The sequence below is a fragment of the Vespa mandarinia genome, chromosome 12, assembly GCF_050613455.1.
Source record: "Vespa mandarinia isolate Hongniang chromosome 12, ASM5061345v1, whole genome shotgun sequence".
In the NCBI taxonomy this organism is placed as follows: Eukaryota; Metazoa; Arthropoda; class Insecta; order Hymenoptera; family Vespidae; genus Vespa; species Vespa mandarinia.
This window is the reverse complement of record NC_140821.1, coordinates 988,935-1,016,562: the sequence shown is the minus strand read 5'-3', so window position 1 is coordinate 1,016,562 and position 27,628 is coordinate 988,935. Positions and strand designations below refer to the sequence as shown.

Here is a 27,628-nt window from a genome sequence, read left to right as displayed (position 1 = left end):
TTTTTGCGTATTTTTATATATTTTTTCTATATCGCAATATATTCTCTATAATTATTTATTAGTACATTGTGGAGGATCGCTCCATTTTCCATCCGATTTACAAGTAATTGAACCTACCTTTTTACCATTAGGACAGATATAAGCAAGTTGTTCTCGAAATAAATAGGATGGACCCTGAACAATTATACCAGGTGGTACTACGGGTTTACCGCAAGATATTTCTGAAAGTACAATGAATAAATAAAGAAAAAATAGTATTTTCCATAAATACTGAAGTAAAGATTTAATTTAATATTTATGGAGAATGAAGAATTAATTCGTAGCTTACTAGAACACCTGCCACGCATTTTGGACCATTTTCCATTAGGAAGGCATTTCGCAGTTGATTGCCCAAATATTCGATATCCTGGTATACATTCAAAATTAATTATATCATCAACATTATAATCAGTTTCATTTTGTTTTAATACTGCAGTAACTGGTAATGTTGGTTTTCTACAAGTCACATCTGAAAACAACGATATTCTAGATTTTTTTATACAATTAATATATCATAATTTTTAACTTACGTTTACACAAAGGCATTGCAGACCATGTGCCGTTTGAATGACATGTTAATGTTTCAGTGCCTTCAAGAATATAGTTTCGTTGACAACTAAAGGTAAAAATATTAGTAACATTTTTTAAATCATTCATATTGATATTGGTAATATTAATGAGTGTAGCACACAATACTCCTTCACATGTTTCATTTTGCGAATCATGTATCTGTATAAATTTATTATTATATTGTAAAAAATTCACGAGTTTCCATTGACTAGCTTCATTGCAAATCCATGTAATGTTTAATCTTTCATCGGCAGTAAAAGAGTTTGAATCATTCATACTATTTTGACATATCATAAGAATTCTTTTACTATAAATATCTCCTTCAATGTAAAATTGAATGTTTCCATAAGAATTGTTCACATTTTTATAACTTCCTTCTTTGTATTTTTCACTTTTATAATGCACATTATTCAATGCATTGATATTAAGAAATCGTGATACAAAATGATTAGAAATTGGGCAATTAAGTGGTTCACAAATCTGATTGTCTGGAATCCAAGTTCCATCATTGCTGCATACTCTACTATTTTCACCTATTAATGTATATCCTGAATTACAAGTAACAAAAATTGTTGTATTAGGAATAAAATTCTCTTTCAATTCTTTATTATTAAAATATTGTGTCCAATTTGATCCTTTTGAAACTCTTGAAATCTCCAATGTCAAATTGCCCTCTATACTTAGAAATATCTTTCCATCTTCTATTAGGTTTGGCCAAGGACACTTAATGAGAATGCAATTTGGAAAGTAACTAGTCCACAAACCATTATTAGAACATTGAAGAGTAAACATTGTAGAAGAATCATTAATGTTTTCAAATTTGTAACCAGGATCACAAAAATATTCAATAGTATCACCATAAGAGTAGTTTCTGACAAAAGGATCATTAGTAGAATTTTCTTTGAATTTGAAAGAACTAAAAGATTTTTCATTTCCATTGGTAATTATTTTCATGTAACCATGCTCTATTCTATATTTAAAAAAAAAAAATTATAATAATAATAAAAAATAAGAAACCAAATATATAAAAAAATAATTATTTTACAAAATTTATATAAAAATTTACTTCATCGGCGGTGGACAACTGTAAGGAATGCAAACTGGATTATCATGATTCCATATGCCAGTTTCTAAACATGTTAGATATTTTTCACCGACCAAACGAAATCCAGAATCACATTTAAATTCAATTTGTTGCCCTGCCTAGATAAAATAATTAAATAAAAATTTGCTTTAATATTAAACATTGCTCTCAAAGGAATATATTATACCTGCAAAATTGTAATGTCATCTCTCTCATTCTCTTCTATTATGTATTCTATATCTCCATTTTCCGGTGCCAATAAACTTTTACATGTTACCCCTATCATAAGAATGTCATATGTAAACGTTTATTTAAACTTTTTTAAATTGGATAATTCACTAACACAACATATGTAGTTATAAATTTTACCAATACAAAGAGGTGGCGATCCACTCCATTTTCCATTTGATTTGCATACTCTACGTATGCTTCCATGAAGTTCGTAGCCACTGATACAAGAATAATAAATTTCATCCCCGAAAAAATACGACCAACCCCTTATATAGCCACGTGGAAAATATCCAGGAAAGCCGCATTTTACTTCTAAAAAATTACAAATAATATAAAAAAAAAAAAAATAAAACTATAATTATTCTCAGTTTTAAATAATTTTGTAAATCTTACTAAGACATTTAGGTGTATCGGAACCTTCCCATTCACCATTTTTAAGACATTTTCTTCTTAGTACTTCTTGTTCTTTACCACCAAATTTAAGAACATATCCAGTATCACAATAATAAGTTGCTTCTAATAAATCTTCTGTAGTATTTATGTTACCTCTAAATGGTACAACTGGTAATGAACAACCACGGCAAAAATGGCTGTTTATGATCTAAAAAAAAGTTATGATATATTTTTATAATATTGTAGGAATGTTTAATTTAATGAAATTATTAGATTTATTAATAAAAAAGGTATAATTACCATAATATCTCCATATATATGTTCCAATATATGAGACCATGTATAAAGAGTGCCATAGTATTTTTCACATGTTCTATACAAATGCATTATATAATCATTCGTAAAAGCCGAATCCCAAATATCTAATAATGTAATATTACCCACGAATGATTCTGATTCAGAAAAACCACCACCCATTCGATCTTGTTCTTGTCCAATAATGAAAGATCCATTACCTAAAGACAAAAATCATCATAACTTTTTATTATTAATATTAAATAATGTATTAAATATTTATGTCTAATGGAAATCTACCTGGAATAATTAAACCCTTTGCTAAGTTTGTACCAGTATCTTTAAGTATTCCATCAAGAAAAATATTCCAAGATCCATTAGTATTCTCCCATGTAATACAAAGAAAATGCCAATAACCATCATTAACTTTAATGTCAGTTACAACTCCGTGCCCATTGATATATAATACGAAACTATATCAAATTTTTTATTAAATATTTTAACTGATATTTCAAAATGATATAGTCATATGAAGAGATGACTCACCCATTATAATCTGTTACTGTAAGCGCATTATCTTCATCATGTGTTGCATATGAAAGCACAGTGCCGTAATTAAAAGTGTCCATGGATTGCAACCACACGGTAATAGTTAACTAAAAAATAAATGTATAAAGTAATAAAATATAGGCTTCATAATATTTGATTTCCTATTAATTTTTTACCTGTGACATATTTTTTATGGGACCTTTCATCATCACATAATTGGTTGTACTGGATCTCACAAAGTGCATGATATAATCGGATGTCAATTCTTTGTTAAAAAAATATCTCATTTAAGATTTAAATACATACATGCTCTGAATGAATATATCTCCAAAATATAGAGAATTGGAAAATTATTAAATAAATTAATTTAACATATTTTATGAACTTACCAATTTCACAGTTATTTCCTATAAATGATGGAGGACAGATACAAGTATAATTAAATGATATACTTTTACATTGTCCACCATTTTTACAAGGTGAAATACTACAGTAATCGATTTTTGTACTGCAATCTTTTCCAGTATATCCAATCGGACATTCGCATCTTTTAAAAATAATACATATTTATTTAAATCTCTTTTATAAAATATAACAAAATAAACATTTTCATTGGATAATTTAAAATTCAAACCTGTAACTATTTCTTGTTGCATTTTTTTCCATGATGTTTATACAAATAGAATTTTCATGACAAGGAAGCCAATCACATGGTAATAGATTGCAGCGACGTCCTAAAAAGCCAGATGAGCAAGAACAATACCATGTTTGATTCACAATGTTACATGTTGATCCCTTTTCACAAGGCATTGAATCACAATAATTAACAGAAATTTCACAGAAATCACCTAAAAGTATTAATATTAAGGTATATAGAGAGTCACTTAAAATATATGAAAAATATTTCAAAATTTCTATCCATAATTACCTTCAAAACCATCTTTACATATACATACGTAATCATTCTCTGTGCTTACACATTTTCCATCATTTTGACAAGGATTATGAATACATTCATCAATATAAACCTAAAAATTAAATTAGAGAATCTTTGTATTTGTATTCATATAAATTTAAAAAAAAAATTTATATGAACTATTTAAAATTAATAATTAAATTTCCTACCTCACAATTCTGTCCAGTGTAAGCACTTTTACAAGAACAATAATATGGCATTTTTTTATTAGCTTCGTGTACAATGCATAATCCTTCATTTAAACATGGTGAAGATCTACATGGATTTTGAAATATTTCACATTGTGTGCCTAAAAAAAAATGTATTACTGAAAAATTTTTATAACAATTTAGAAGATTAAAATTTATATTCTTACCAACATAATAATCACTACATTCACAACTGAAATCTTCATCCTCTTTTTCCAAACACTGACCATCATGCAAGCAAGGTTTTGTATAACAAATATCATTTTTTGTTATATCAAGATTTATGCATTCATTTATAGTTACAGAACCACGATTTTGTGTAGTTGTATTCATGGGACATGGTAGACATGTTATTTGACCATATTTCGGTTGATAAAATCCAAAAGTACAAGATATACAAGGTTCTACAGATATAATAGATCCATGATGTCTACGTTTAGAATAATATCCTGGCTGACAAACAGCTAAAAAAAGAGATATTAGCATAAATTTTTATATGTTAGAACTATTAATGATTTCTATTATTTTCACAGTAATTATCTCTTACATATACACTCTTGTAATGATTTTGTACGCATCCTTCTAGTATAAGTATGTTCAGGACATTGTTTGCATTGTATAGATCCGCTTGCATCCTGATACTCTCCAAAAGGACATGGTCGACATCGTCGTGCGGAAGTATCGTGGAAAGTACCTAAAGGACATTTTACTGGAAAAAATAAATAAATTGTATACTCTATAATATAGATTAAAAATTAGAGTATATTAACATATCTTATAGAAATAAAAAAATATGTTTCTCTCACTGCAAGTATGCTTTCTAGGTATACTGCCAGGCTCACAAAAATCTTGTATTTCTCCAAATACTATGTGCAAATTAAGTGCAAGTTTAGCTATCTCTTGATTAGTCTTATTATTTAGTAAATCCAATTCTCCAGAATGTGTCATCAATTGGATCTTTTCTCTTAACTTTTGCAATCCTTTTTTTGGATCGTCTAGATTTTCTTTAATTATCTTTCCTATATCAATGATTATATCATATTTCATAAAATAATCGTTGTATAAACAATATCTATACATACCAATGAATTTAAACTTAATTTCGATCTTTTCTCTTTTTCTCTTTATTTTGTCTTCATCTTGCCTTTCATTCCTTCGAAATCTTACCAAACTTGAATATAAATTTTTCGAAGTAAAAATGTCGTCATCGCATTCAGGATCAAAGCTCACAAGATTACATTCAACGTCATTATTGCAGATGTCGATTAGCTTCGATTTTAAGTCTTCAGTAATACGATCGGTTAACTACACACGGCAATGAAATAATAATCAATAAGTTTAACTAGAAATTTGTTAAACAAAAAACTTTGATGTGCTCACTTCCCGAAGATTTGTTGAGTTATTACAGAACGATTTAGTATCGCCCTCAAGAACGATATTTCCTTCTACATATACAGTTTTTAGTTGTTCAGATTCTGTGGGATAATATATAGATTAATATAATATACAAATTGATAGTATATCTAGATAAAAGGATGTGGTATAATATTGACCCAAGCAATCGGATATAACATAATCGTTCGAAGTTCCATTTTCCGCGTTACATTTAAATGGCATATCCTCGTTCATAGGACCAAGATACGTTGTCTCCTGCACAAGTTCATAGCCTTCATTACAGATAGTCATGCATTGTGACGTTTCATTCGAATTGTATAAACAATTTATACGCTTGTTCGAAGATAACGTAATATTCTTGCATACATCTGAAACCATGTTTAAATATAAAACAACGTGCAATAGTTGATCTAATATGAAAATGAAATATTTTATTATCTTTTACCTTTAACAGTGATGTTTAATATACAATTCGCAATGTTTCCATACATATCGGTGGCATTATATATAATTTGTGTTTTACCAATTGGAAACGCGTTATCCTCAAGTCGATGACTTTGCTCGATTTTTATCGGTAGCTTCGAATTGTCGTAAAATCCTGGCTCGTTCCAGGTGACATTAATCGCTCCAGTTTCACGATCAGAAAGTATCACTGGAGGATCTATACAATTTTCTACCATCGGTGGTTCCTTATCTTTAAGAACGATATATTATCACCACGTGAAAAATTCTTTTCATTATAGAATAACATTGATTCTACAACTTACCGATCACTTTGACCTGGAATTTACATTTTGCTTTATTCCTACTTGCATCTTGTGCTACGTAAACGATAGTACGAGTACCAATTTTCATCTTCCGTGGAAGAACAATGTGTGGTTTGCTCCATACAACAACGGAATCACTATCGTTATCAGTAGCTTCTGGTACAGTCCAGTTAACATAGGCATAATTCTTATTGGGCAAACTCTCAATGGTTATAGAAGAAGGACATACAATGACTGGTGGTGTGTTGTCTAAAAACAAATAAATATAAAATAAAAACAATAATTAATAATAATAATAATAATAATAATAATAATAATAATAATAATAATAATAATACTGACCTACGCAGCGATTGACGCTGCAACGTTGTGACCAAACACCTGCGCGTCCACCACAGTATCTACTTCGTGGTCCCTCCAGCTTGTATCCTTCTTTGCATAAGATAGTACAGTTCATCGCGAAGGATAACTTTTCAGGACCCATGCAGTTCGTAGGGAAAATCATACCATTTGCTAATTGCTTTAGAGGTTCACATTTAATCGGTTTGCAAGTTGTTTCCAGACCATCCCAACGCGAAACAGGCAAACAATTTCGCACTTTACTTCCTCGCAATTGGTAGCCAACGTCACATCTAAATTGGCAACGCGTATCGATCGGATGCGAAGTTAAATCATCCTTCATTCGATCCTGATAAATATCGTCGTGCTGACAACGAACACGTCCATTTAGCGGTGCTCGCAGTGCTGGGCAAGTCTTTACTGTTAAATACTCTTTCTTTAATTAGACATCTTTTTTTATTAGCAAGATGAAAGATCGTTCGTTAACATGATAAGTAGTAAACTTACGTGAACACTGTGGTTCATTACCAGACCAAGTTCCATCCTTTCCACAAAGTCGAATACTATCACCGGTCAGTTGAAATCCAATTCTACATCTTATACCACAAGCAGCGTTCACCACGTTGCTACAAGCATTCGCTTTCACTAGATATCCATTTTCTGGTACTTTTAATTTTGGACACGTTATGACTAAAAAGAAAAAAAAAAAAAAGAAAAGAAGAAGTTTAATGCGAATAACAATGAAAAGTGCAATTTTTCATTTGTTTTCAAGATCATAATTTAATCGTATCCGCTTAAGTCCTTTAAGTTAAATCTCAACGATGGACGCACGATGCAACAAGCCCTACGATTTCATCGCTGTGGCTCGAAATTTAACTGAAGAAATAAAAAAGACGCGAGCGATGCAAATGATGTGGTTTCAAACGTACGGTCCTTTACTGGATGAATACAAGTATGGAAATGATCCTGATTAAGATCAGTGTGTGTATTCGTGACCGTTGTCGATATTTTTCTCAGTAATTATTTGGTAGAAACGTGAAAAAGGAGATGACAGAGTTGTGTGAGAAAAAACAGGTCATGGTCGTCGATCATTCATCTGTCGAAGATGAAAGATCTTGCTTACCTACGCCAGAAACAAGCAATTGCGAAGTATGATCGTTTGAAATCAATTTGACGATTGATTTAAACACTTCACTATATTTTTTCTAGTATGGCTGGCTCGCAACGAAGCCAGAATTTCAATTAGAAAGATACGGACCGTATACAATTGATCGAATTAATCCTATGGAGACTGAAACTCTTTTACAGGGAAACATACCAATGCTTGCACCTGGAAAAGGCTTAATTCGATAAAAATTTAATATAAACATTTAATGCATCCTATTTCATATATCCATACAAAATTCCTTTTATAAAATCAATATATGTATATATATATATATAGAATAGTCTTACAATTACCTTCACATTTTTTTCCATCAGTAGTGAATCCAAAAGCACAAACACAATCTTCCACTGTAGTAGCAGGTACCTTCAGAGTGACATGATTAACATCTGGACAAGGTATACAGATAGACGTTGAATCTCCAGAAATATAACCGGAAGCGTACGTCCCATTTGGACATGCTGTACATAATTTATAATTAAGAGATATATTATTGTCAACAAAATTAATAGAGAATACAAAAAAATATACTCACGTTGGCAAGAACCTTTAAAACCAGAGCCAAAGAATCCTATCGGGCAAATACAAGCGTAATGACCGGTTGTTATGCCACACGAACAGATTGCTAAATCGTCGCAACAATTTTTCTCTCTAACTTTGTTCATTTCATTGTTCATACATAAAATATCGCAATCGCTGCTAACTGCTACAGGCACATATTTTCCTGTTTTCAAGTCTACACAAATTATCATTATATTTAATCGATCGTATTTGATTAATCATATTTGATAAATTACTTTTTAATCCTCACCATGATGTAAAGCACGACGAGCCAAAGCTTCGAATTCGGCGAAACTATCCAAAAAGTAACTATGGGTGTATTCAGGATTACTAGCGATATCGTGAAGTTCTTTCACGTTGCCCGTACGTATCCCAAAAGTAAATATCATAACGCCAGCATTCTTCAAAAGATCAGCAACAGGGCGTGGATCTCCACCATTGCTGAAGCCATCGGTTATGAGAAATATTACCTTTTTTGCTCCTTCCCGGCCTTTCTCGAGAATAGCCTGTTGCAATGATCTTATTAATTCTTTTCTTGGTAATGATTAATTGTTAAATGTCTTTCAGTTTTAAATTACTAACGAGAGCTTCAAAAAGCGCACCACGCGTATACGTTCCACCACCGGTATAACTGATGTTGTTAAGTTGCCTGTTAAGTAAATAACATTTATGATTGTCCCTTCCAGTTTTTGATATTTGATCAACATTACGATTGATGTTTCTTCTTCCTCCAAATGTGACGATTGCAACTCTGGTGGTTAAAGGTTCTACCGTAAATTCTGATAGAAGTTTTTTTACGAAATTGAGCTCGCTACGAAAGTTATTTAGACCAATTGAACCAGATCCATCCACGAGGAATACGAGTTCTACCTGGCAAAAATGAGACAGTAGTTTGTATACTTCGAAATAGACAAATTTGAATCATTTGGCTTTACCTCATCGGTCTCGTTTCTCAAGCGATTTATGTGGATCTTTAAAAGATGCGATAACAAGTCTGCTTTTCGTCGGATCATTTTGTTACTACTTTCGAAATTGTTATCTAAATATTGATTTTTATTATTATGTTCCTTGTCATGGTTCCAAATTGTTGATATTAAATCGATGCCATCGGCGGTCTTAATCTTGAAAGTATCGCTTGATCGAAATTCACTTATGTTAGAGTACTTTGCAAATAGAAAAGAAACTCCATTGATTAATAGAAGTATTCTCCAATGTGACATTAACATTTTTATGATTCATATACTCTAATTTTTTTTTTTTTTTTTTTTTTTTTTTTTTTTTTTTTTTTTTTTTTTTTATATATTAACAAAAACTATCACTGGAAATAGATTCTGCAATAAAATTAAAAGAAAATATAAATGAAAATATACAGGAGTCGGAAAAAGCACGGTTCGCAATAAAAAACAAACACTGTCTAACTCAAACGCTAACTGGTACTATGTAAGTACGCCAACAAGCTAACGTCGAGTAATCACAGAGTTTAGAAAACACGAGAACAACGGAGCCTCTGTTCTACACTTAATATAAAAAATGCCTCTATCTACATTTGATGTCTCGACATCTTGTCGCTCTTCGTTCGATGAAAAAGTTTGCTAATATATCAAACATATGCTAACGAAATAAAAGATAATAATTAATATTTTTTAGAAAATAATAAATACTAAATATAAACATAACGATTTTTTAAAACATCATGTATTTAAGATCATTTTTTGTCTATTTCAACTTTTAGCTAGTAATTTAATTAGGAAATATATTATAAAAAAGATTACCTATGCATTACTAGGATTAAAGAATCAGAATCGGGATACAATTAATCCTAACGTTACACTGCACAACCCACGCACACATGTGAAGACTGAAATAAAAAAAGCATTCCTTTATTCTTTTGAATTTTTATTAATAAATAAAAAGTATGTATGAGAAGACAATGATTTCTTTTATTAGAGATCTCTTATATTTTAGAGATGTATAGATAATTTAGTAATTTATATTGAACAATATTAGAACAATAGTAAATAGAGAAGTATTTTATCATTAAAATTACGTTCATACTATATATTAAAAAAGAAAAAATTCATTCTGTGTCAGTTATATCATCAGAATCTAAACTGATACTAGTAGTACTACTACTGCTAGAACTATCACTTTCTGAGTCAGTATCTGTGTCACTACTATCAGTGGAAGTTGAACTGTCGGATGATCTGAAAAAAATTAATACATTATATATTTTATATTATAATAATATCAACTATTTTTTTGTTATTTTTATTTAATTATATCTAATAATGATATTTGATTACTCTTACTTGTTACTTTGTGCAATATGAATAGTTAAATTCTGTATATGTCCAGTTATATCATGTATTACATTTTCTATAACAAGGCCTTCTTTCTGAACAGAATATGCCGCTTCTTCTAATTCTAATAACTCCAACTGCATATCCTCTTTATTTGGATGTATCTTAATAAAAATAAAATAATATTTTTATTAATCTACATAAAATTTTTCTATTACATCTAATATAACGTTAAAAGTTTTTATAGTAAACTCACGTTATCTAAAATAGGAGTAAGTGATTCTATCAAAGATTCAGGAATACTTTGCAACCAAATTAAATAATCCTTTATATACAATTGATTCAACAGATATCGTGGTTCATAAGAATTATTACATAAACTATGTATTTCGCAGAAACGTTTTATAATATACTTTTTTCCTGTTGGCCAAAAGATATTATTAAATATGATTAAAATATTACTTAAGTTTATATTAACAAACCTAATGTTACGACTTGCTTAACGTCTTCAAAAACTTTGATAGCCAAATCCCAGTTCCTTAATATAGGATAACAAAGTGCTCTTCTAATACATGCATTTATAACTTCATTCATATTAGAAAAATTCTATAACATTATATAAGGAATTATAAATAAGAATAGTTTCGGATAGAAAGAAATAAAAAAACATACTTGAAACCAACACAAAGTTGAGCTCAGCTTGTTAATTGTCCATCCACTTTCAACAGTATTTTCACCCAATGTTGTTCTATAATTGTAACAACTACCATATAAAATATCAATTAAACTTAGAAGTAACGATTGAATTTCTTTATCATCTAATAAATATTCTTTATTTGGAAACTCCTTCAATAAGTCAATTTCATCTTTATTAAATGTAATATCTTCTTTCCTTAAATTATACCATTCTGGTACATAAAACATATACGGCTCAATACATTCTGGTTGCATAAGATCAGCCATATAATATTGTTCGTCAAAGTCTTCCAATTCCTTTTTTTTACGAAGAAATGTACGTTCTTGTTCAGAGATTTTATCAGGCGTGGGCAAATCTATTATTTCTTTAATCCATGCTGGCTGCAGATTAATCATTGATAAATATATTATTATATGTTGTTCCATTATACATACATTATTTTATATAAATCATATGAACATACCTCAAAAGCTATTAAGGCACCAGAGACTTTATTAGCAAATCCATATTTGGGAGAATTTATAGATAGAATTAAATTATTGGACTGTATTGATTGAGGAATGAACCATTCATTTGATGCTTCTTTATCATTTTCTTCATTATTATCTTCATCCGAATTCTTATATATTTTTTCTGAATTTGCTGGATTACCTATGCATCGAAGAAAGGTAAATTTATTAACATTACATTTAATATTTTCCCATAAATTAGCTTTACTTAATAACATACCAATCACTTCAATATTGGGAACAATTGTACTTTTTGTTTTGGGTGGTGATAATAGCGTAGTTATCATATCTAAATTAGGAAAAAATTCACCTTTGTTTACTTTAGAAAATTTTAAAGTAAAATCACCCTTTTCACAATCATAGCGTCCAGAAGATGCATGATTCTCTTCTATTTCTCCTGGTAGCATTAGTCTGTTAAAAGAAATAATATATAATAAAAAAAAGATAAATGTTATTTTTTTAACAAATAAAACATCGGATTTTTATATTCTACCTAAGATAATAAGGTGTAGCATAAAATCTAAAATCATTTCCTTCAACGTCAATCTCTACGTCTTTAATATTAGCATACGGTGCATGAACAATAATAGTAACTTCTAAGTCGGTTTGTGTTATTTCAAATCGAGGAGTTAACATTTTTACTACTTTTTTATGCAATTCCCTTATTTTTAAAATACCTCTTATATTAATCTAATAATTCAATTGTAGGAACAAATCATAATAAAAGATGACAGACACAAATCCGAAGAACATTAAAACGATATTAATTATACAATAATTATATAATGAAATATATACAAAGCATAACGATTTACACGTGCACGCCAATTCAATTTATCTGATTTTACAATTTTTACTTGTTTTAGGTATAGACACGAATATTTACAGGATATAGAAGTTATTGAACACAAATCTTCAATTTATAGTCGATTCGATTCGATAATTATAAAAACCAATAGAAACTCGATTAGCTTAACAGCCAATCATATTTAATATTGAAACTAGCCAATTACGTATGATTATTTTGATATTTTCTAAGCAATGGGTAGTTCTCTATTCATTTCTATAAATGAAAATCGACTATAAAGATCAAAAACTTATAGCGGTCATTACATTTACGAAGGTAAGATTTCGATTTAAAATTGCGCAGACGCGCCATGGCTATGTGAGAGAAGAAGAAGATTTTAGAAGGAAACGAACAAGAAAAGAATTTACAGATTATTGAGTTTCACTTTTGAAGAAGACTGTAAGAAATAAAAATGGCGAATTTAACAACGAAAGTAACTACGTTAGCAAAAAGTATGTAATGTTTTGGAATAATTATATTACTAAAAAGAATTTGTCCTACACTTACATATTCGGTGCATTATAACTCGACCATTAATTATTATGTAACTGCTAATTGTTGTCAGATTTTGTGAATTTTAAATAGATACATATATTCTGTAATTTTTGCCTTCTTATAATTTTGCACGATTTCATTTTTGATTATAATAAATAACATTAAATATTTTACATATAAATACAAATGATAAGAGGTTAAGTTATATATTCTTAAACATTAAAAGTCAAATATTAAAAAGTTACTATAGTTAGTTTTAAATGACGAAACTTAATTGCAGATCAGATATTTCATATTATTATTTATTTTTTATAGCTCTTATAGAACAAGCAAAGCCCAAACTACAAGTTTTTCAAGCTTATGCCAAAGTGGAATTAATACCACCGAAACCATCAGAATTACCTGCAGTGAAAAAGGGCATTGCAGATCTTATTAATGCTGCTAAATCTGGTCGTTATAAAGAATTAACTGTGCGCGAGGCTTGGCTCAATACTTTAGTTGCAATAGAAGTATATTGTTGGTTTTATATAGGTGAATGTATTGGAAAACGTCATATTGTTGGATATAAAGTGTAAGCTGCAACTAATTTACCTATATTTAGATAATTATGTATAGATGGTGAACCACATCATAAATATATGATAATGCAAGAGATACTCTGAATAATGCATTTTATTTATTAAGTTTGACATAATATAAATTTATTTATTATATTGTTATTTTATTTATCTATATAATATTTATTTTGTTCTTATACAATAATTGTTGCAAGACTTACACTATTCCAGTAATATATAATCTTAAAAAAAAAAAGAAAAAAAAAAAGAAAGAAGAAAAAAGAAAAAGAATTTATAATCGTGAGTATCAAACAAATATGTGTTGTTTTGCATATTGCCATATACATATTGCTCCAGTAACATGAACATTTAATGAACGTATGATGCCAACTTGAGGTACTTCCACGCAAACATCAAAAAGGGGTATCAAATTAGCTGGTATACCACTCTTTTCATTTCTGTAAGATTTTTTTATCAGTTACATAGAATTCTACATGATAATTTTATTGATACTTACCCTAAAACAAGTATTGTCTTTTTTTTAAATTTCATATTCAAAAGATTTATGCTATTAGCAGTTTGTTCAACTCCTACCAAATCCCAACCCATATCTTTTTTTTCTAGGAGATATTCACATAGTTGATAAGGCTTTACCTATTATTTTACATGAAATTTAATTTTACAAAATATATATGCATGAATATTTTTAAATAAATACCTCTGTAATATTTATCCATTTATCGGAAGACACACTGAGATTTTGAAATTCTTTCTCTTTCGTATATTGTAAATTTCCAATAATTAATTCATTAGCACCAAATATTTCACATGTTCTTGCAAGACCTCCTAGATTTGCAGGACGATCAATTAGGGATGCAACAATTATAATATTTTCATCTATGATATTAGATACAGTATTTTGAAGTGACATTATCCCAATGTTATTTTCAATAGAATTAACTGACTTAACAGGTGTAATTTTCTTTTGTATATTACACAGGCCATCATCATCCATTTCATTGAAATGTGATGTTTCCTTATTACCTACAAAACATTTTTATTTTTTTTTTTTTTTTTTTTTTAAACAATGAATGTCAGAAAATTTATATAACTACTTTAACTTACATGGAGCAGATTTTATCAAATGCATACATAGTTTAGATTCGGCTAATTTTTTATTTAAATTTTGCAAACATAAAGGATGATTAATAGTTTCTGTAAAATTTAAATCATGAAATAAATGAGATGCAATCCACTCATCTGCATCCATGGCTGACAATCTTGGAATCTCAAAATAGATAGTCTAAAAATATTATAAGCATTTGAATACAACAAAATTAATAATAGATCAGATATAATATTAAAAAGAATATAATACATTTTTAATATAATTGATTACCTGCAAACTATAATCATCTATTGGATGAAAAACAGAAAAATAAAAATCATCCTGTATTTTTAATGAATTTTTCATTAAATTTCCTTGTTGTAAACTTTTAAGTGCTGCATTATATAATCCTACATATTCTAATATATCATCAAAATTTGAGCATTTTAATAATTCGTATAACTTTACCAAAATCACCTATTTTGATATAATAAAAAAAAAGTTCATAATTTCTTATACCTCAGTTTTATAATCCTAATATGTTTGACTTACCTGATTGTATAAACGCATATTGTAATTTTGGCCTAAACAACAGCATGCAATATATGGCATGGCCTGTCTAAGAAAATCACATTGAGTTTGACCAGAAAGAAGTAGAGCTACATGATATATCACACTTGCAATTGAACTTGTACATCCAGGACGTTTCAAGAGACTCTGTATATAAATTGAGATAGTTAATGATAACAAGTTTTATATAGATTTTTGGCATTACTTTAGAGTACCTCTTCAAAGAAATTCCATAATTTATTATGTAAATTTGGATATTTTACAAAAATCCTAATTAATAACCACTCTTGCATTAGACGTATACTATGTTGATTACTTTCTAATAGAATTAAATTACATAATATTTCTTGAAGGGATGAAATACTTTCCTATAAAAAAATATGATTACTTGTTTCCTTAGTTTAGTATACAGACAATTGTCTCAAAAATGATCTTGTAGAATTTTCTATTTTTTATTACCATATTAAGTAATGGTTCTAACACCAATAATATTTGTATGAGTCTATGCTTAACTCTATGCAAATGAGAATCTTTAAAATATCTTTTATTTTTATTTTTCTCCAATTCTGCAAGAACAGAATGCAAAAATATAGATGCATATTCAGGTTTTTTGGTAATTATTTTGTGAAGTAATATTGTAGCTTGTGCCCTCACAATTGCATCATTATTATAATCACTACGAACAAAGCAAAAAAATGATATATTTTAATATAGCGAATTATTAATATAACAAAGCCTAAAATTTTTTTTATTAATTTAGTACATAACCTTACGTGATTGACAAATGAAGTTTATAGAAGTCTTGCAAATTTTTTTCAATATATAAACATATTTGATTCTCAATCTTTTTATCTCGTCTAATAGCATAACCATGAAGAAGGCATGCTAATAATAATTTGTCAAAATTTATTTTATTATATAATATATTATTTATATCTAATGTTTCCATGTGAATTAACAATATTCTTTTTAGATTTGGTATATTGTCACTTTCTTGAATCAATTGAGTTAGAAACTAAAATACAATTTAAGTATAAGGATATAATAAATTAAAAATAATATTTTAATATATTATTTCTTACTGGATTTATAATTATCACAATATTTGGTAAATTCAGAAACTTAGAATTTACTATAATTGCAACAAGATTTTTTACTGCTACCGAGAAAATAGCATCTTTTTTATTTAAAAATGTAATTCTCCAGCATAACTGAACAGTTGATGTAAAATTTTCTATATCTTCTGAACTTTGTAGCCCATTTTTTTCGATAATTGTTTTTAGTATTATCGCTACTGTTGGTATTATCTTAATACCTTCCAGTTGAAGCACATTTGTTATAATGTCATACCATTCTATTTTCCACAATTCCATTGAAAATTGTTGAAGATAATTATACATTAATTTTGTCATAAGAAAATAATAATGTGATATAATCTTTCCTTTTTCATTTTCTGTATAACAACATTCATTGTTAAGTACTTGAAATTTGTGCATATTTGCTATGCAGAATTCATACGTTTCTTTTGAACATAATGCAAGATTTGTGCTTTGGCATAGAAGTAAAACGTGTAAAATAGATAAATATTCAGTACCTTGTACAGAATTTATGTTTACAAGTAATGGTTTTTGTAAATTTTCTGCATACATGCACATTGCTTCTTTTGAAAATAATAAATCTCTATTATTGAAAAACGTTGTAATAATATTTAAAAATTTATCTAAATCTTCATAACATAGTGTCATCGTTGCTTTTCTTAAATTTTTTATTATAACTCTCATAGCAGTATCACCATACGAAAACAACATTTGTGTGATATTATTACAATTTCCCATAATATTGACCTTTAGTAAATATGACATTAATTCAAGTATCTTAATATTTGAGTAAAGATTAGAATATGGTCTCACATCAGATCCTATCAATGAATCTAAGCAAGTTTTTATTGCTTGTATAGCAGGACATGATTTGGAATAAAATATTAATTTTGCATCATATAGAAGAAAAATCATGAGTGCGAATGTATTAATATTTATTTCAAATTGATTTTTCAGAAGGTATTTTTCTGAGATATGAGAAATAAAATTTGCAGCATTACATTTTGTTATTACTTTAGGTAACCATTTAATAATAATTTCCCAAGTACTTGAACCTCTTCTCAAAACTTCTTCTGAAGGAAAAGTAGATAGAACATTTGCAAGTAATTCTAAATCGTTTACTGAAATTGAAGAATAAGAAATCATTTTTATAATATTAATATGAGATGCAATCCGTAAAATGGGTGAATGCATATTCAAATTTAATGATATCAATGTCTGAATAGCATTTAAATCATTGTCTTCCAATTCAATATAATGTTGATTCTCTTCAAAAACGGTATAAAGAATATGTGTCACATAAAACATTGCTACAGGACCCCATTTAATTTGACTAATATGATACAAAAATTTCTTTAAAATAAATTTATTTTTATGTCTGGTTATGCGGGATAGTAATCCTGTAAGTTCCTTTATTATTTCTGATTCATTATTATCAGATTGTATTTCATACAAAAAAGTGTTATTTAACATATTTACAAAAAAACCAAGAAACTGTTCATCACACATAATTACATCCATGTTGCAAATATTTAATAATCCAAGCTTCACTATATTATTATTCTCATGCTGCAATATTCTTTTAAAAATACAACCTAACCATATAATATTAAAGCAATTGCCACATACTTCATTACTTTTTATCAACCCAGGTAAATGAGTTAAAGCTGGCAATATCAAATGTTTTTGTTTTTCTTCCAATGCTTCTAACACCAAAAAAAATTTTTCCTTATTACTTTTTACATTTTTAGGGCAAGTAATGCAAATAAAAGGAGTCAATGTATTTTTTTTTAGATGCGAATTTTCAAACTTTATCTCACTCATAAAATCAATCGTTTTCTTCATTAGAAACAATGCCCACTTTCGATACTGTTGAACAGAAGATTCTAATCCCTTTGAGATTATCAACCAAAATCTATCTTTACAGTATAGATCATAATATAGATCATAAAGAGAATCTTTTTCTAAAGAAAAATAATGATCAGCAAGTATATTAATCGTGGCAAGTAAATCTTCAAGATCTTTTAATTCATTTAAGAAAAGATTCCAGATGGGAAAAACTACTTTTTTTTTTTCAAATGTACGATTGATTTTTGGTATAATTGATGCTAATGTTCTCCATTGTATATCATCTTTTGTAGTTATTAAACATTTTATATCTTCTATATATAAGGGAATAAATTCTTCATACTCCTCCTGTTTTCCGTTTTTAAAAAGATAACAATGCAGATGCAATGTATCCAAAAAACACTCTAGTACTTTCATATACAGCTCTCTTGTTTCATTGCTATTATTAAGATTAGAATTTCTAAACTTTCTGAAATTTTCTAATTTTATTTTAATAGATTGCATATCACAATACAAAACCATTTGTAATAGCAAAATATCGTAAATAAACAATATCTCTGACATGTTACGCCATTGGTTTTGAGGAAATAAAACATTTTCAATGTTGTTTTGAAAAGAAAAATCTTCCAAATTTTTATATGCATATATATTATTAGAATGAAATCTGAGTTGATATTCGTAGCATAATATTGTATGAAAAGTTTGGAGTTTCTTTATATCCAAAATATTTTTGTTAATTTCATTATTATAGGATTGAACTAAACGATGTAAATAAAGAAATGGATCGTCTTTAAATGAAGCATCAATAATTTCCAATATGGATATATCGTTTGTAGAAAATTCCATATACTTTTTATGTAAATCCATATTGAATGTAGAATGATATTGAGCGCGTAATAATAATTATAGAGAGCTGTAGGAAAGATGAGCGTCGTAATTAACGGAAACGTAGGAACAAATTAGAAGGAAAAAAAATGTAAAATTTGTTTCGATTATAAAATAAGTGCAATGTAAACGTGTTTACATTGACCTTTATTTTTCGATGGATTTATTTACTTAACCAATAAAAGTGCACGTGGATATGTCACATGCAGTTGATGTTGATAGAGAGCTTTTGCACGTCAACGTACGAGATACAGTGTTTTCTTTAATTGAAATAAAAATCTATTAAATGTGTTAAGTTACGACACACGAATGCTGTTGACGAATTTTCAATCACAGTGAATCCGGTTAACCGAATGAGCGAGCGAATGATCTTAAGCGCGTACAATCGAAGAAAGTGAAGGAGAAGCGGTGCTTCTATCCCGGTGCAACGGTTCGAAACGAATGAAGAGAAGTGGCTTCTTGAAAATCATTAGCTGGAGCAAACAAGTGGCCATATCCCGGCGCATAAGTTTGACAGCAATGGCGAAAAGTAAATTTGAATATGTTAAAGAATTCGAACGTGACGATAATTGCTTGCCAAATTGTTGGATTGTGGTTAGAATAGATGGAAGAAATTTTTCGAAATTTACCGACGCGCACCAATTTGCTAAGCCGAATGATGTCGCCGCTTTGGAGTTGATGAATCGTGCTGCTATTACTGTTATGGAAGATTTCAAAGAAATAATATTAGGTTTTGGACAAAGTGATGAATATTCCTTTGTCTTTCGTAAAGACACACAACTTTATAAACGCAGAGGTATGTTGTACGCGATCAATTTATTCGGTTATAAAGCGTTTTTTTTTTTATGAGTAAACAATTTTATGATTTTTTTAATAATTCCCATTCGTCTGTAACACCTAATATTTGATTTTTCAGCATCCAAACTCATGTCCAATGTTAATTCTTTATTTGCTTCCTCCTACGTGTATCATTGGCCTCGATTTTTCAGAGGTAGAGATCTTTACTATCCGCCATCCTTTGATGCTCGTGTTGTCTTATATCCAACTGATAAAAATTTAAGAGATTATTTGGCCTGGCGTCAGGCAGATGTTCATGTGAATAATTTATATAACACATGTTTCTGGAATCTTGTCCTTAAGGGAAAATTAACCCCAAGCCAGGTATAATTCCTATGTTTTATATTATTATTTAATGAAACATATTATGTTCCACCCTATATTATTTAATTTAATTTATATCTCCTTTTAGGCAGAGGACAAACTTAGAGGTACTTTAGCTTCGCACAAAAATGAATTGCTTTTTCAAGAATTTGGAATAAATTATAACAATGAGCCTGCTATATTTCGGAAAGGCACTACACTTTTACGTAAATTGGTGCCAGATGGTACAGGACGATTAAAACCTGCTGTTGTGCCGCTGGTAGATGATATCATTGGTGACCGTTTTTGGAAAGAAAATCCAGAAGTAATCGGTCTGAAAAGTTTAGCAACTTATCAACCGCCAAATATGGTTAATAATGCTATTAAAAATACAATTTGTACATCAGTGCCTCTTTCTCCTGGTACTCTTAAACACATTAATAATGTTACAGTACCTCCCGTCGTATGTAATACAAATTCAAAGAATGAGGAAACAAATGTTATAAGAAGTAGAGAAATGGATGGTGATCGAATGCAATGTGAAAGTGACCAAATTATTAGAAAATAAGTTGTGTTTTCAATTTTTCTATGACAAAATAACTAAACTAAAAATAATATTATTTAAATCATGTGCTATCCATTCTTCGATCGTGCAAAAGTGAATTTTGTTATAAAAATGAACAACATATTGCATGCATTGATAATGGGTATGGATGCGAACATATCTTTTGCTCTTTACATCAAACATTGTTGACAATGTTACATTGTTACAAGCATTGTGGATATAGCTGAAAACAGAATCATGAAACTTTTGCAAACTTTCAGTGGATAAAATTAGCTCATAGATTACAAAAAATGAACTGTTTACAGTTACACATTTTTAAATTTATTTCTTGGTAACATGTTATTAATCGACTTCAATATGTACAGGTACATACAGACATAAACATTTGTATTATATCATATAGAATGTAGGTACCTTTATTTTTTATTAATATTATTATAATTATTACATACTACATAATGATATAAAGCATAACATGGAATAATACTATATGCCACAATGAGTTACACTGCATATTGCAATAAAATACACTATGTACACAATGTCATTCACATCATTTCCATTTATATGAAAATTTTGGTGATTTTGGAAGAAAATACATGAAACAATTTAGACAATATATCTTAAACAATGCATCAGTATTACTTTTTTTTCTTGGCAGTTTGTTGTACATTATTCTTTATTTTCTACACAGCAATGGGTAACTTTTTCTCTTCTTATATATGTTCATACATATTAAATATTTAAATACAACAGGAGCAGGATAGAAAGAAATTCATTGTTGTATAACATTAATATATAAGTGATTTCTGGTAAATTATGTAATTGATTTAAACAAAACAAGATACAATTAAAATATTGGAATGTAATTGTCAATTTTAGCACGGTGCTTTTGTGCAACGCATTCAGCTATCCAGACAATGTTACGACATTCTTGTTCTTTAAGTTTTAAATAACTGTAGAATACTCCAAAATGGAATTGTTGAAGAAATGCATGAACATTTAAACGAACCTATAATATACAACATTAATATATATATAAAAAAGATTCATAGAATTAAACAATAAAATATATTCAATTTATTTCAAGTCGATAGTAAAACTTACTTCATGTTCAAAGAATTTATCTTCCAGAGTTTTGTCACCAGGATTATTACCTGCTCCTTCAAATAAAGCACTATATTCCTGTATGATTTATACAAATTCAATATTATGTTACATAAATTTAAAATATTGAATAATATTGAATAAATGCAACCATATTCATGATAATACAATGCCAATTTGCAATAGCAAAAAATTATTTTCTCTTACAGCATAATACTCAGCTACAGCTTTAACTTGTTCATAGTCATCAGCTCTTGCTAATGCAGCCAATCCATCTGGATTCAAACGCCCGCAACGTGGATATAATTTTGCACGATCATCTTTACCCAATTCAGTTCCAAATGAATTAATGGTTATAATAATTGCTCTTCTATCAGCTTCAAACTATAATTATAATTTATACTCTATATTATTGATATTATTTTATATATTATGGGATTGTAATTATATTATAGTTATATAGATTTCTTACAGCAAGTATTTCACACATAGTATCGGCAGTTGTACCACCAATATCTTTGCAGAATTTATAGAAAGCTTCTAGGTAAGCTTTATAAAGTGTGTTACGAATAATTTCAATATTCATTTCATCTAAATCTTGTTCAGATATACAATCCACAAAGAAAGGCGCTGTAAATGATAAAATTGATATATAAAGTTAATAGGTCCTATTATCAAAATTTCAATACAAAATTAAAAAAAAAACAAAAAGAATAAAAGAAAAAACAAAGAATGCTATTACCTAATGGTGTGTCTACTAAAACAGCATTGTATAATTCAGCTGGTGTAGCAGCTACATGAATAGCTTCCATTTGTTCAAAACTACCAAGAGGATGGCACTTTGGAATTAATTCAGAAATAGGTCTTTGATGTAAAGTACCAGTAATTAATAATATAATATTGTCAATCATGTAACTATATGTGATAAAATCAAGAAATTGTGCCAATGGTTCAACAGAATGATTGCGCATGTGTTGAAATTCCACAACTAATTTTTCCCTCAACTTGTCATCTATGACACTCACAGAAAGGGGTGATGGTTCATTTGCTAAAAAGCTTCCATAATCTGTACCAGCCAGATGTAGCTTTAAATCTGTAAATATTCATTGAAAAAGATAATGTGTATATATACATATATATGATTGATATATATAACATTTAATATTTATTAAGTACAACAAAATTTAGTTGACTCTTCTAGAAAAGCAACTATCCAACTGTGTAGCTGACTCTTCCTTATGATTTATTAAGAAATATAATTGCTCTACCTTCGAGTGTCTCGCATTGAACTAAATTGAGATAATCGCTTTGTTGAAGTATTCCACATTTGAAACCACGGCAAAGCCCTTCTAAATATCCACCATCTATATTAAACATACAACCCTTCATTTTGATATTTTTTTTTTTTTAAGAAAAATATGTATGTCACTTTAAGTCTACAAATTGTCAAGATTAAAACTTGAACGCCCAGACTCGCCCTTCTTGGTTGGCGATCATATGACTGGATATCAGGGGGGCCAAACTTATATACGAAAGTAAAAGTTTCGTTTATTTTCATTGCCGATAGATGCGCTAATGATAGTATTCTATTCTGCCATCTGGCGACAAAACCTTATACGAGGTTCACGGGATTCATTAAAATTTGAAATCATATATTAAACATTAATCTAAATTGCAAAGATAATATTCTTGTATATAACATCAAGTTAATTACTTTCACTTTCTACTCAGTACGAGAAATATATATATTTATTTTCATACTATATATTTTTCATATTATATTTTTTATACTATATTATTATTTATAAAAGGTAACAGTGTCAAAGGATATATTACATATTAGTTAATAATAATACTATAAAAAATATATATCTATTATTCTGATTAAATAAATGTCACTAAATTAAAATGATATTCATATTAAAATATGAAACAATATATTAGTCATTTATATGCACATAGTATGGAGCCAGTAATTTTATTAAATACGTAAGTATATAAAACACTTACATAGTTTTACATTCTGGTGAAAAAAGTAAGATATATGCATAAATAATTTATCTTGATGGATCAACTAATTCTTAATCTAAAGAAGAGTAAACACCTGCCTATAGAACAGTAAATATTAAGCTTTGAATGACATATTTATATTAATCCCAATTTTTTATACGTAATTCAGGTTCAAGAATAGACCAGTTTGGCGAATGTTTTTCACTTGATAACCAATTGAAGTCATCTATACAATTCCAATTATTTATTTTTGGATCGAGACCAGCTAAATTAAAATGATTCATTTGATCTTCATAAGACCAATTGTAAGGTGCTACTCTTATATTTGTACAATCTTCTATAATTGCTCTGCTAGTAACATGGAGGTATATAGTGCAATCTGTAGATGAATGTAATCGAAATTGTTGACATGCAAAAGCAAATACACATTCAACACAGTCGTGAGCAAATACGGACGATGTCACTGGTCCGACTAAGATAGTACATTGTTTCAAATTTATCATATGTAGTGTACTAGGTGTGCCATATATTCTTACTGTACATCGAGTTAGATCGGAAAGAAGAATATCATTCTTATTTACGTTTTCAGCATCCAGAACCAACTGTTCATCAGACTTTCCTACCAATATACACGCATTTTCCCCATATTTATTAAATGTTTTATTATTTTGTTTTACCGAACCATTCACAATACCTTCTGATATCTTGAGATCTTTTAATCCATCCGTTACATCATACGTTTTTTCTGGGGGTTTTTTTACAACTCTTCTATTTTTAAATCCAAACTTTTTCTTAGGTAAAAGTTGCATTTCTAATTCTGACGCTTCATTTTCAAGTAATTGTAAGTTTTCCTGTGCTCTTCTAATATCATATACTTTTAGATACATTTTTGACTGAGACAAATAATTTTTAAGCATCAGAATTTCTTTACTTATTTTGTCAAAAGCAACCGAAAGAACAGATGACGGTGCGCTAGATGCCTCATCTAACATATCTTTAATTTTTTTACACGATGAATAAAATGTATCCTTAAAATAACTACTTTGTTCAGATTCCACAGCGAGGGATTGTCGTTCTTCTTTCCGTCTTTCAATGATGTTCTTTCGTTCACGATCTCTTTTATTGATACGTTCTGGCAAGCTGCCTTCGAGGAAATTAGTATTCTCCATCTTATTATTATCTGAATGCTATTTGTTGGTATTGTTTATAGTATCTTCAAATAGCACAGAGACAGATTTCATAAATTTCTCTTCGCTTGATTTCTTTATTTTCCTCAATTGTTTCAGTACTTTATTTTTATCTTCTGTGGCAGATTTTTTAGGTGAAATCTCATAAGCAAGAATCTACAAATGTATAATATAATAAATATATTATAGGAATATTCTTAAATCAATAATTATTTACTTTTTAAACAAAAATATTTAATCGTACTCATTGCAAGATATATTAATGTACATTACCTCTTCTAATTCACGTTGAGTTATTGATAGGGTTTGTATTAGATAATATCCTAAACCTCCACCACCTATTAACAGTAACATAGATTTGAAGAACGCCATGAATACTAAATCTTAATTTTGTTCCCATTTCATCGTGTCAGCTGTCCTGATTGAATTATCATTTGATACTTTTTCATATATATAATAATAACCATTTAACAAAGATGGCAAGTTTTGGCGCATATAAAACCTGAAATCTAAAAGATAAAAAAAAAGAAAAGAAAATGTGCAAGCATATCGCATATCTACTGTTCTAATTAAAAAAATATACGATAAATGTTTCAAGAAAAGTATACTTATATTATCGTGCCATTTAATAATGTTAAAGTCAAAATATTCACCAGAGAAAATACATTAAACTTTTAAAGTGGCTTGAGGAAACTATAGGAAGAAAAAATTTATCAATGTACATTGACTATATCGATTTCGTGAAGTTATTTAACGTTCGTCGTCATAAAAAAAAAAAAAAAAAAGAAAAAAAAAAGAAGCAAGAAATATCAGGTATAAATTCATGACATGTCATATATGAAAGGAAAATATCGTTAAAGGCAATAACCTGAACTTAACATCGGATTCACAAGAATAAGTCACTTACTTACCTTGCGATCTACTCATACAACTCCAAAATATTAATGAACAACCAAAGAGGATACTCTCAAACAAAACAATTGATTTGGCAACTTTAATTTTATCAAAGCTACGTTTTGGTGTTCTGTGAAGCATACTAAAAAGGAATGCGATTTCCTAAAGAGGAAATCATCAATACCATGGTGAATAAGAGACAAAATCTTGAGTCGTCTCAATACGAACCTATAGGAAGGGATATAGAATAATAATAATAGCTATTCACTAACCGGCTCACCCACGTCTCGATTCTAGATACACTTTCGAGATATTGAAAACTCGCTATCCTATCGATATATATGTTTCTACGTTCGATACTTTATTCACGCGGTGAATTTAATTAATACGTTACATTACTTTATTTCTATCCACTTTCATATTACCGAGGATAAGTTAAAAATCCATTTAAATAGATTAAAATGTTAATATCTAATCCGTAAATATCATAAATTATACTTTCCATACGTATATGTATTGTTATATCGTACATTGTTTCTTAACGATACATCAAATATAGCACTGTTAATTTCGGTAAGTTCTATAATCGTCTTTTATCATCTACGCATTATATTTTTATCTTTTATTTACTTACGTTGATACAATGAATAATGCATTTTAACGACTACGTTCAATATTTTTTTGCGAGAAACACATTTGTAGAAAAAGGAATATTTGTTTTCGCATAAAATTTCTATCAATTAACTTGATCCTTATAGTCCAAATTTCTACTAATTTTATTTAAAAGTATATATACGAATAATATTTTACGATATCAATTATAATCGATTTTTTTTTTTTTTTTTTTTTTTTTTTTTTTTTTTGAATAGCACTCGACGACATTATTATCTATTTATTAATTTTTGTTTATTAATCGAACAAATTAGCAGAAAATAGAATTACTCTTGGCAAAAAAATGTTAATAACGATATTAGATGTTATATTTTGACTATGATTTTATATCAAACACAAAATTACAATATGTTAATAATGTTTCCTTTCTTTCATGATATAATTTGAATTATAATTTTTAATTAAACTATTGTCTTGAAAATATTTAATTTATGTTCATTTGATTTAACATTAGGGTCGAGTGATATTCAAACGTTACTGACTTATATCTCATATTACGCGAAACTTCAAAAATTTTATAGTTTATTTGTTATAATGTACAGTGCAAATAATGTTGCTCTGGCCCTGTTAGGCCATGTCATTACAGACA

At 28.6% G+C, this 27,628-nt stretch overlaps 8 protein-coding genes across 16 annotated transcripts; 3 read left to right on the top strand and 5 right to left on the bottom strand.

Annotated features, from left to right (window-relative positions):
- Nucleotides 1-51: 51 nt before the first annotated feature.
- LOC118448780 (sushi, von Willebrand factor type A, EGF and pentraxin domain-containing protein 1) lies at nt 52-9,810 on the bottom strand. Of its 4 annotated transcripts, XM_085660534.1 has the most exons (31): nt 9,487-9,614; nt 9,262-9,417; nt 9,134-9,200; nt 8,802-9,057; nt 8,526-8,726; nt 8,287-8,451; nt 7,333-7,515; nt 6,829-7,245; nt 6,487-6,735; nt 6,165-6,413; nt 5,878-6,087; nt 5,705-5,799; nt 5,407-5,629; nt 5,131-5,343; nt 4,872-5,033; nt 4,492-4,788; nt 4,286-4,425; nt 4,089-4,188; nt 3,795-4,008; nt 3,550-3,707; nt 3,337-3,425; nt 3,158-3,267; nt 2,912-3,084; nt 2,618-2,832; nt 2,318-2,525; nt 2,063-2,236; nt 1,881-1,972; nt 1,676-1,812; nt 570-1,579; nt 329-508; nt 52-221 (listed from the first exon to the last, which is right to left on the bottom strand). In XM_085660534.1, exons 4-31 carry the CDS (start codon nt 8,938-8,940, stop codon nt 52-54), a joined length of 5,973 nt encoding a protein of 1,990 aa, XP_085516660.1. In that variant the 5' UTR covers nt 8,941-9,057; nt 9,134-9,200; nt 9,262-9,417; nt 9,487-9,614. The 4 variants fall into 4 exon arrangements, with proteins under 4 accessions (XP_085516660.1, XP_035738383.2, XP_085516659.1 ...); XM_035882490.2 differs by having other exon boundaries at nt 9,134-9,421; nt 9,487-9,810; XM_085660533.1 differs by having other exon boundaries at nt 9,154-9,417.
- Nucleotides 7,647-8,178, top strand: LOC118448798 (uncharacterized). The gene is made up of 3 exons (XM_085660621.1): nt 7,647-7,777; nt 7,857-7,974; nt 8,035-8,178. The coding sequence occupies exons 1-3, from the start codon at nt 7,647-7,649 to the stop codon at nt 8,176-8,178; spliced, it is 393 nt and encodes a 130-aa protein (XP_085516747.1).
- Nucleotides 9,811-10,463: 653 nt separating the features above from the next.
- On the bottom strand, nt 10,464-12,982 carry LOC118448786 (protein SHQ1 homolog). Of its 2 annotated transcripts, none has more exons than XM_085660454.1 (8): nt 12,944-12,982; nt 12,278-12,468; nt 12,012-12,199; nt 11,524-11,928; nt 11,334-11,457; nt 11,108-11,271; nt 10,861-11,015; nt 10,464-10,755 (listed from the first exon to the last, which is right to left on the bottom strand). In XM_085660454.1, exons 2-8 carry the CDS (start codon nt 12,462-12,464, stop codon nt 10,629-10,631), a joined length of 1,350 nt encoding a protein of 449 aa, XP_085516580.1. In that variant the 5' UTR covers nt 12,465-12,468; nt 12,944-12,982; the 3' UTR covers nt 10,464-10,628. The 2 variants fall into 2 exon arrangements, with proteins under 2 accessions (XP_085516580.1, XP_035738397.2); XM_035882504.2 differs by lacking the exon at nt 12,944-12,982 and adding an exon at nt 12,551-12,937 and having other exon boundaries at nt 10,465-10,755.
- Nucleotides 12,983-13,122: 140 nt separating this feature from the next.
- On the top strand, nt 13,123-14,065 carry LOC118448797 (ATP synthase F(0) complex subunit g, mitochondrial). The gene is made up of 2 exons (XM_035882525.2): nt 13,123-13,356; nt 13,715-14,065. Exons 1-2 carry the CDS (start codon nt 13,317-13,319, stop codon nt 13,972-13,974), a joined length of 300 nt encoding a protein of 99 aa, XP_035738418.1. The 5' UTR covers nt 13,123-13,316; the 3' UTR covers nt 13,975-14,065.
- A 6-nt stretch (nt 14,066-14,071) lies between these two features.
- LOC118448781 (tRNA (guanosine(18)-2'-O)-methyltransferase TARBP1) lies at nt 14,072-19,499 on the bottom strand. Of its 2 annotated transcripts, XM_085660453.1 has the most exons (11): nt 17,229-19,499; nt 16,717-17,087; nt 16,408-16,649; nt 16,094-16,310; nt 15,850-16,002; nt 15,617-15,781; nt 15,356-15,541; nt 15,082-15,259; nt 14,675-15,000; nt 14,474-14,610; nt 14,072-14,414 (listed from the first exon to the last, which is right to left on the bottom strand). In XM_085660453.1, exons 1-11 carry the CDS (start codon nt 19,444-19,446, stop codon nt 14,264-14,266), a joined length of 4,344 nt encoding a protein of 1,447 aa, XP_085516579.1. In that variant the 5' UTR covers nt 19,447-19,499; the 3' UTR covers nt 14,072-14,263. The 2 variants fall into 2 exon arrangements, with proteins under 2 accessions (XP_085516579.1, XP_035738386.2); XM_035882493.2 differs by having other exon boundaries at nt 16,717-19,499.
- A 203-nt stretch (nt 19,500-19,702) lies between these two features.
- On the top strand, nt 19,703-21,606 carry THG (tRNA-histidine guanylyltransferase). Of its 2 annotated transcripts, XM_035882515.2 has the most exons (4): nt 19,703-20,260; nt 20,381-20,625; nt 20,714-20,974; nt 21,057-21,605. In XM_035882515.2, the coding sequence occupies exons 1-4, from the start codon at nt 19,906-19,908 to the stop codon at nt 21,108-21,110; spliced, it is 915 nt and encodes a 304-aa protein (XP_035738408.1). In that variant the 5' UTR covers nt 19,703-19,905; the 3' UTR covers nt 21,111-21,605. The 2 variants fall into 2 exon arrangements, with proteins under 2 accessions (XP_035738408.1, XP_035738407.1); XM_035882514.2 differs by having other exon boundaries at nt 20,714-21,606.
- Nucleotides 21,607-21,966: 360 nt separating this feature from the next.
- VhaAC39-1 (V-type proton ATPase subunit VhaAC39-1) lies at nt 21,967-23,822 on the bottom strand. The gene is made up of 6 exons (XM_035882516.2): nt 23,545-23,822; nt 23,019-23,369; nt 22,749-22,906; nt 22,484-22,660; nt 22,277-22,354; nt 21,967-22,181 (listed from the first exon to the last, which is right to left on the bottom strand). Exons 1-6 carry the CDS (start codon nt 23,663-23,665, stop codon nt 22,020-22,022), a joined length of 1,047 nt encoding a protein of 348 aa, XP_035738409.1. The 5' UTR covers nt 23,666-23,822; the 3' UTR covers nt 21,967-22,019.
- A 404-nt stretch (nt 23,823-24,226) lies between these two features.
- TBCC (Tubulin-binding cofactor C) lies at nt 24,227-26,674 on the bottom strand. 3 transcript variants are annotated; one of them, XM_085660735.1, is made up of 4 exons: nt 26,385-26,526; nt 26,127-26,166; nt 25,747-25,982; nt 24,227-25,629 (listed from the first exon to the last, which is right to left on the bottom strand). In XM_085660735.1, the coding sequence occupies exon 4, from the start codon at nt 25,453-25,455 to the stop codon at nt 24,427-24,429; it is 1,029 nt and encodes a 342-aa protein (XP_085516861.1). In that variant the 5' UTR covers nt 25,456-25,629; nt 25,747-25,982; nt 26,127-26,166; nt 26,385-26,526; the 3' UTR covers nt 24,227-24,426. The 3 variants fall into 3 exon arrangements, with proteins under 3 accessions (XP_085516861.1, XP_035738410.1, XP_035738411.1); XM_035882517.2 differs by lacking the exon at nt 26,127-26,166 and having other exon boundaries at nt 26,385-26,527; XM_035882518.2 differs by lacking the exon at nt 26,127-26,166 and having other exon boundaries at nt 25,333-25,629; nt 25,747-25,811; nt 26,385-26,674.
- Between the last annotated feature and the right edge of the window lie 954 nt (nt 26,675-27,628).

What these genes read in the sequence shown, in the direction of transcription:
- LOC118448798 (XM_085660621.1), top strand. Translation starts at nt 7,647, where the DNA reads ATGGACGCACGATGCAACAAGCCCTACGATTTCATCGCTGTGGCTCGA. An exon ending in CCTTTACTGGATGAATACAA is followed by an intron (nt 7,778 to 7,856) that starts GTATGGAAATGA and finishes ATTATTTGGTAG; the next exon opens with AAACGTGAAAAAGGAGATGA. An exon ending in CAGAAACAAGCAATTGCGAA is followed by an intron (nt 7,975 to 8,034) that starts GTATGATCGTTT and finishes TATTTTTTCTAG; the next exon opens with TATGGCTGGCTCGCAACGAA.
- LOC118448780 (XM_035882490.2), bottom strand. Translation starts at nt 9,777, where the DNA reads ATGTTAATGTCACATTGGAGAATACTTCTATTAATCAATGGAGTTTCT. An exon ending in TCGTCGTGCTTTACATCATG is followed by an intron (nt 8,727 to 8,801) that starts GTGAGGATTAAA and finishes TAATTTGTGTAG; the next exon opens with ACTTGAAAACAGGAAAATAT. An exon ending in ATGTAAAGATGGTTTTGAAG is followed by an intron (nt 4,009 to 4,088) that starts GTAATTATGGAT and finishes TAATACTTTTAG; the next exon opens with GTGATTTCTGTGAAATTTCT.
- LOC118448786 (XM_035882504.2), bottom strand. Translation starts at nt 12,693, where the DNA reads ATGTTAACTCCTCGATTTGAAATAACACAAACCGACTTAGAAGTTACT. An exon ending in GCTACACCTTATTATCTTAG is followed by an intron (nt 12,469 to 12,550) that starts GTAGAATATAAA and finishes TTCTTTTAACAG; the next exon opens with ACTAATGCTACCAGGAGAAA. An exon ending in TTACTCCTATTTTAGATAAC is followed by an intron (nt 11,016 to 11,107) that starts GTGAGTTTACTA and finishes ATTTTTATTAAG; the next exon opens with ATACATCCAAATAAAGAGGA.
- LOC118448797 (XM_035882525.2), top strand. Translation starts at nt 13,317, where the DNA reads ATGGCGAATTTAACAACGAAAGTAACTACGTTAGCAAAAA. An exon ending in AGTAACTACGTTAGCAAAAA is followed by an intron (nt 13,357 to 13,714) that starts GTATGTAATGTT and finishes TATTTTTTATAG; the next exon opens with CTCTTATAGAACAAGCAAAG.
- LOC118448781 (XM_035882493.2), bottom strand. Translation starts at nt 19,446, where the DNA reads ATGGATTTACATAAAAAGTATATGGAATTTTCTACAAACGATATATCC. An exon ending in TATGGAATTTCTTTGAAGAG is followed by an intron (nt 15,782 to 15,849) that starts GTACTCTAAAGT and finishes ATTTATATACAG; the next exon opens with AGTCTCTTGAAACGTCCTGG. An exon ending in TTTGATAAAATCTGCTCCAT is followed by an intron (nt 15,001 to 15,081) that starts GTAAGTTAAAGT and finishes AATGTTTTGTAG; the next exon opens with GTAATAAGGAAACATCACAT.
- THG (XM_035882514.2), top strand. Translation starts at nt 19,906, where the DNA reads ATGAAGAGAAGTGGCTTCTTGAAAATCATTAGCTGGAGCAAACAAGTG. An exon ending in ACAACTTTATAAACGCAGAG is followed by an intron (nt 20,261 to 20,380) that starts GTATGTTGTACG and finishes TTGATTTTTCAG; the next exon opens with CATCCAAACTCATGTCCAAT. An exon ending in GAAAATTAACCCCAAGCCAG is followed by an intron (nt 20,626 to 20,713) that starts GTATAATTCCTA and finishes ATCTCCTTTTAG; the next exon opens with GCAGAGGACAAACTTAGAGG.
- VhaAC39-1 (XM_035882516.2), bottom strand. Translation starts at nt 23,665, where the DNA reads ATGAAGGGTTGTATGTTTAATATAGATGGTGGATATTTAGAAGGGCTT. An exon ending in TTTAGTAGACACACCATTAG is followed by an intron (nt 22,907 to 23,018) that starts GTAATAGCATTC and finishes TATCATTTACAG; the next exon opens with CGCCTTTCTTTGTGGATTGT. An exon ending in CTGTAGCTGAGTATTATGCT is followed by an intron (nt 22,355 to 22,483) that starts GTAAGAGAAAAT and finishes TAAATCATACAG; the next exon opens with GAATATAGTGCTTTATTTGA.
- TBCC (XM_035882517.2), bottom strand. Translation starts at nt 25,455, where the DNA reads ATGGAGAATACTAATTTCCTCGAAGGCAGCTTGCCAGAACGTATCAAT.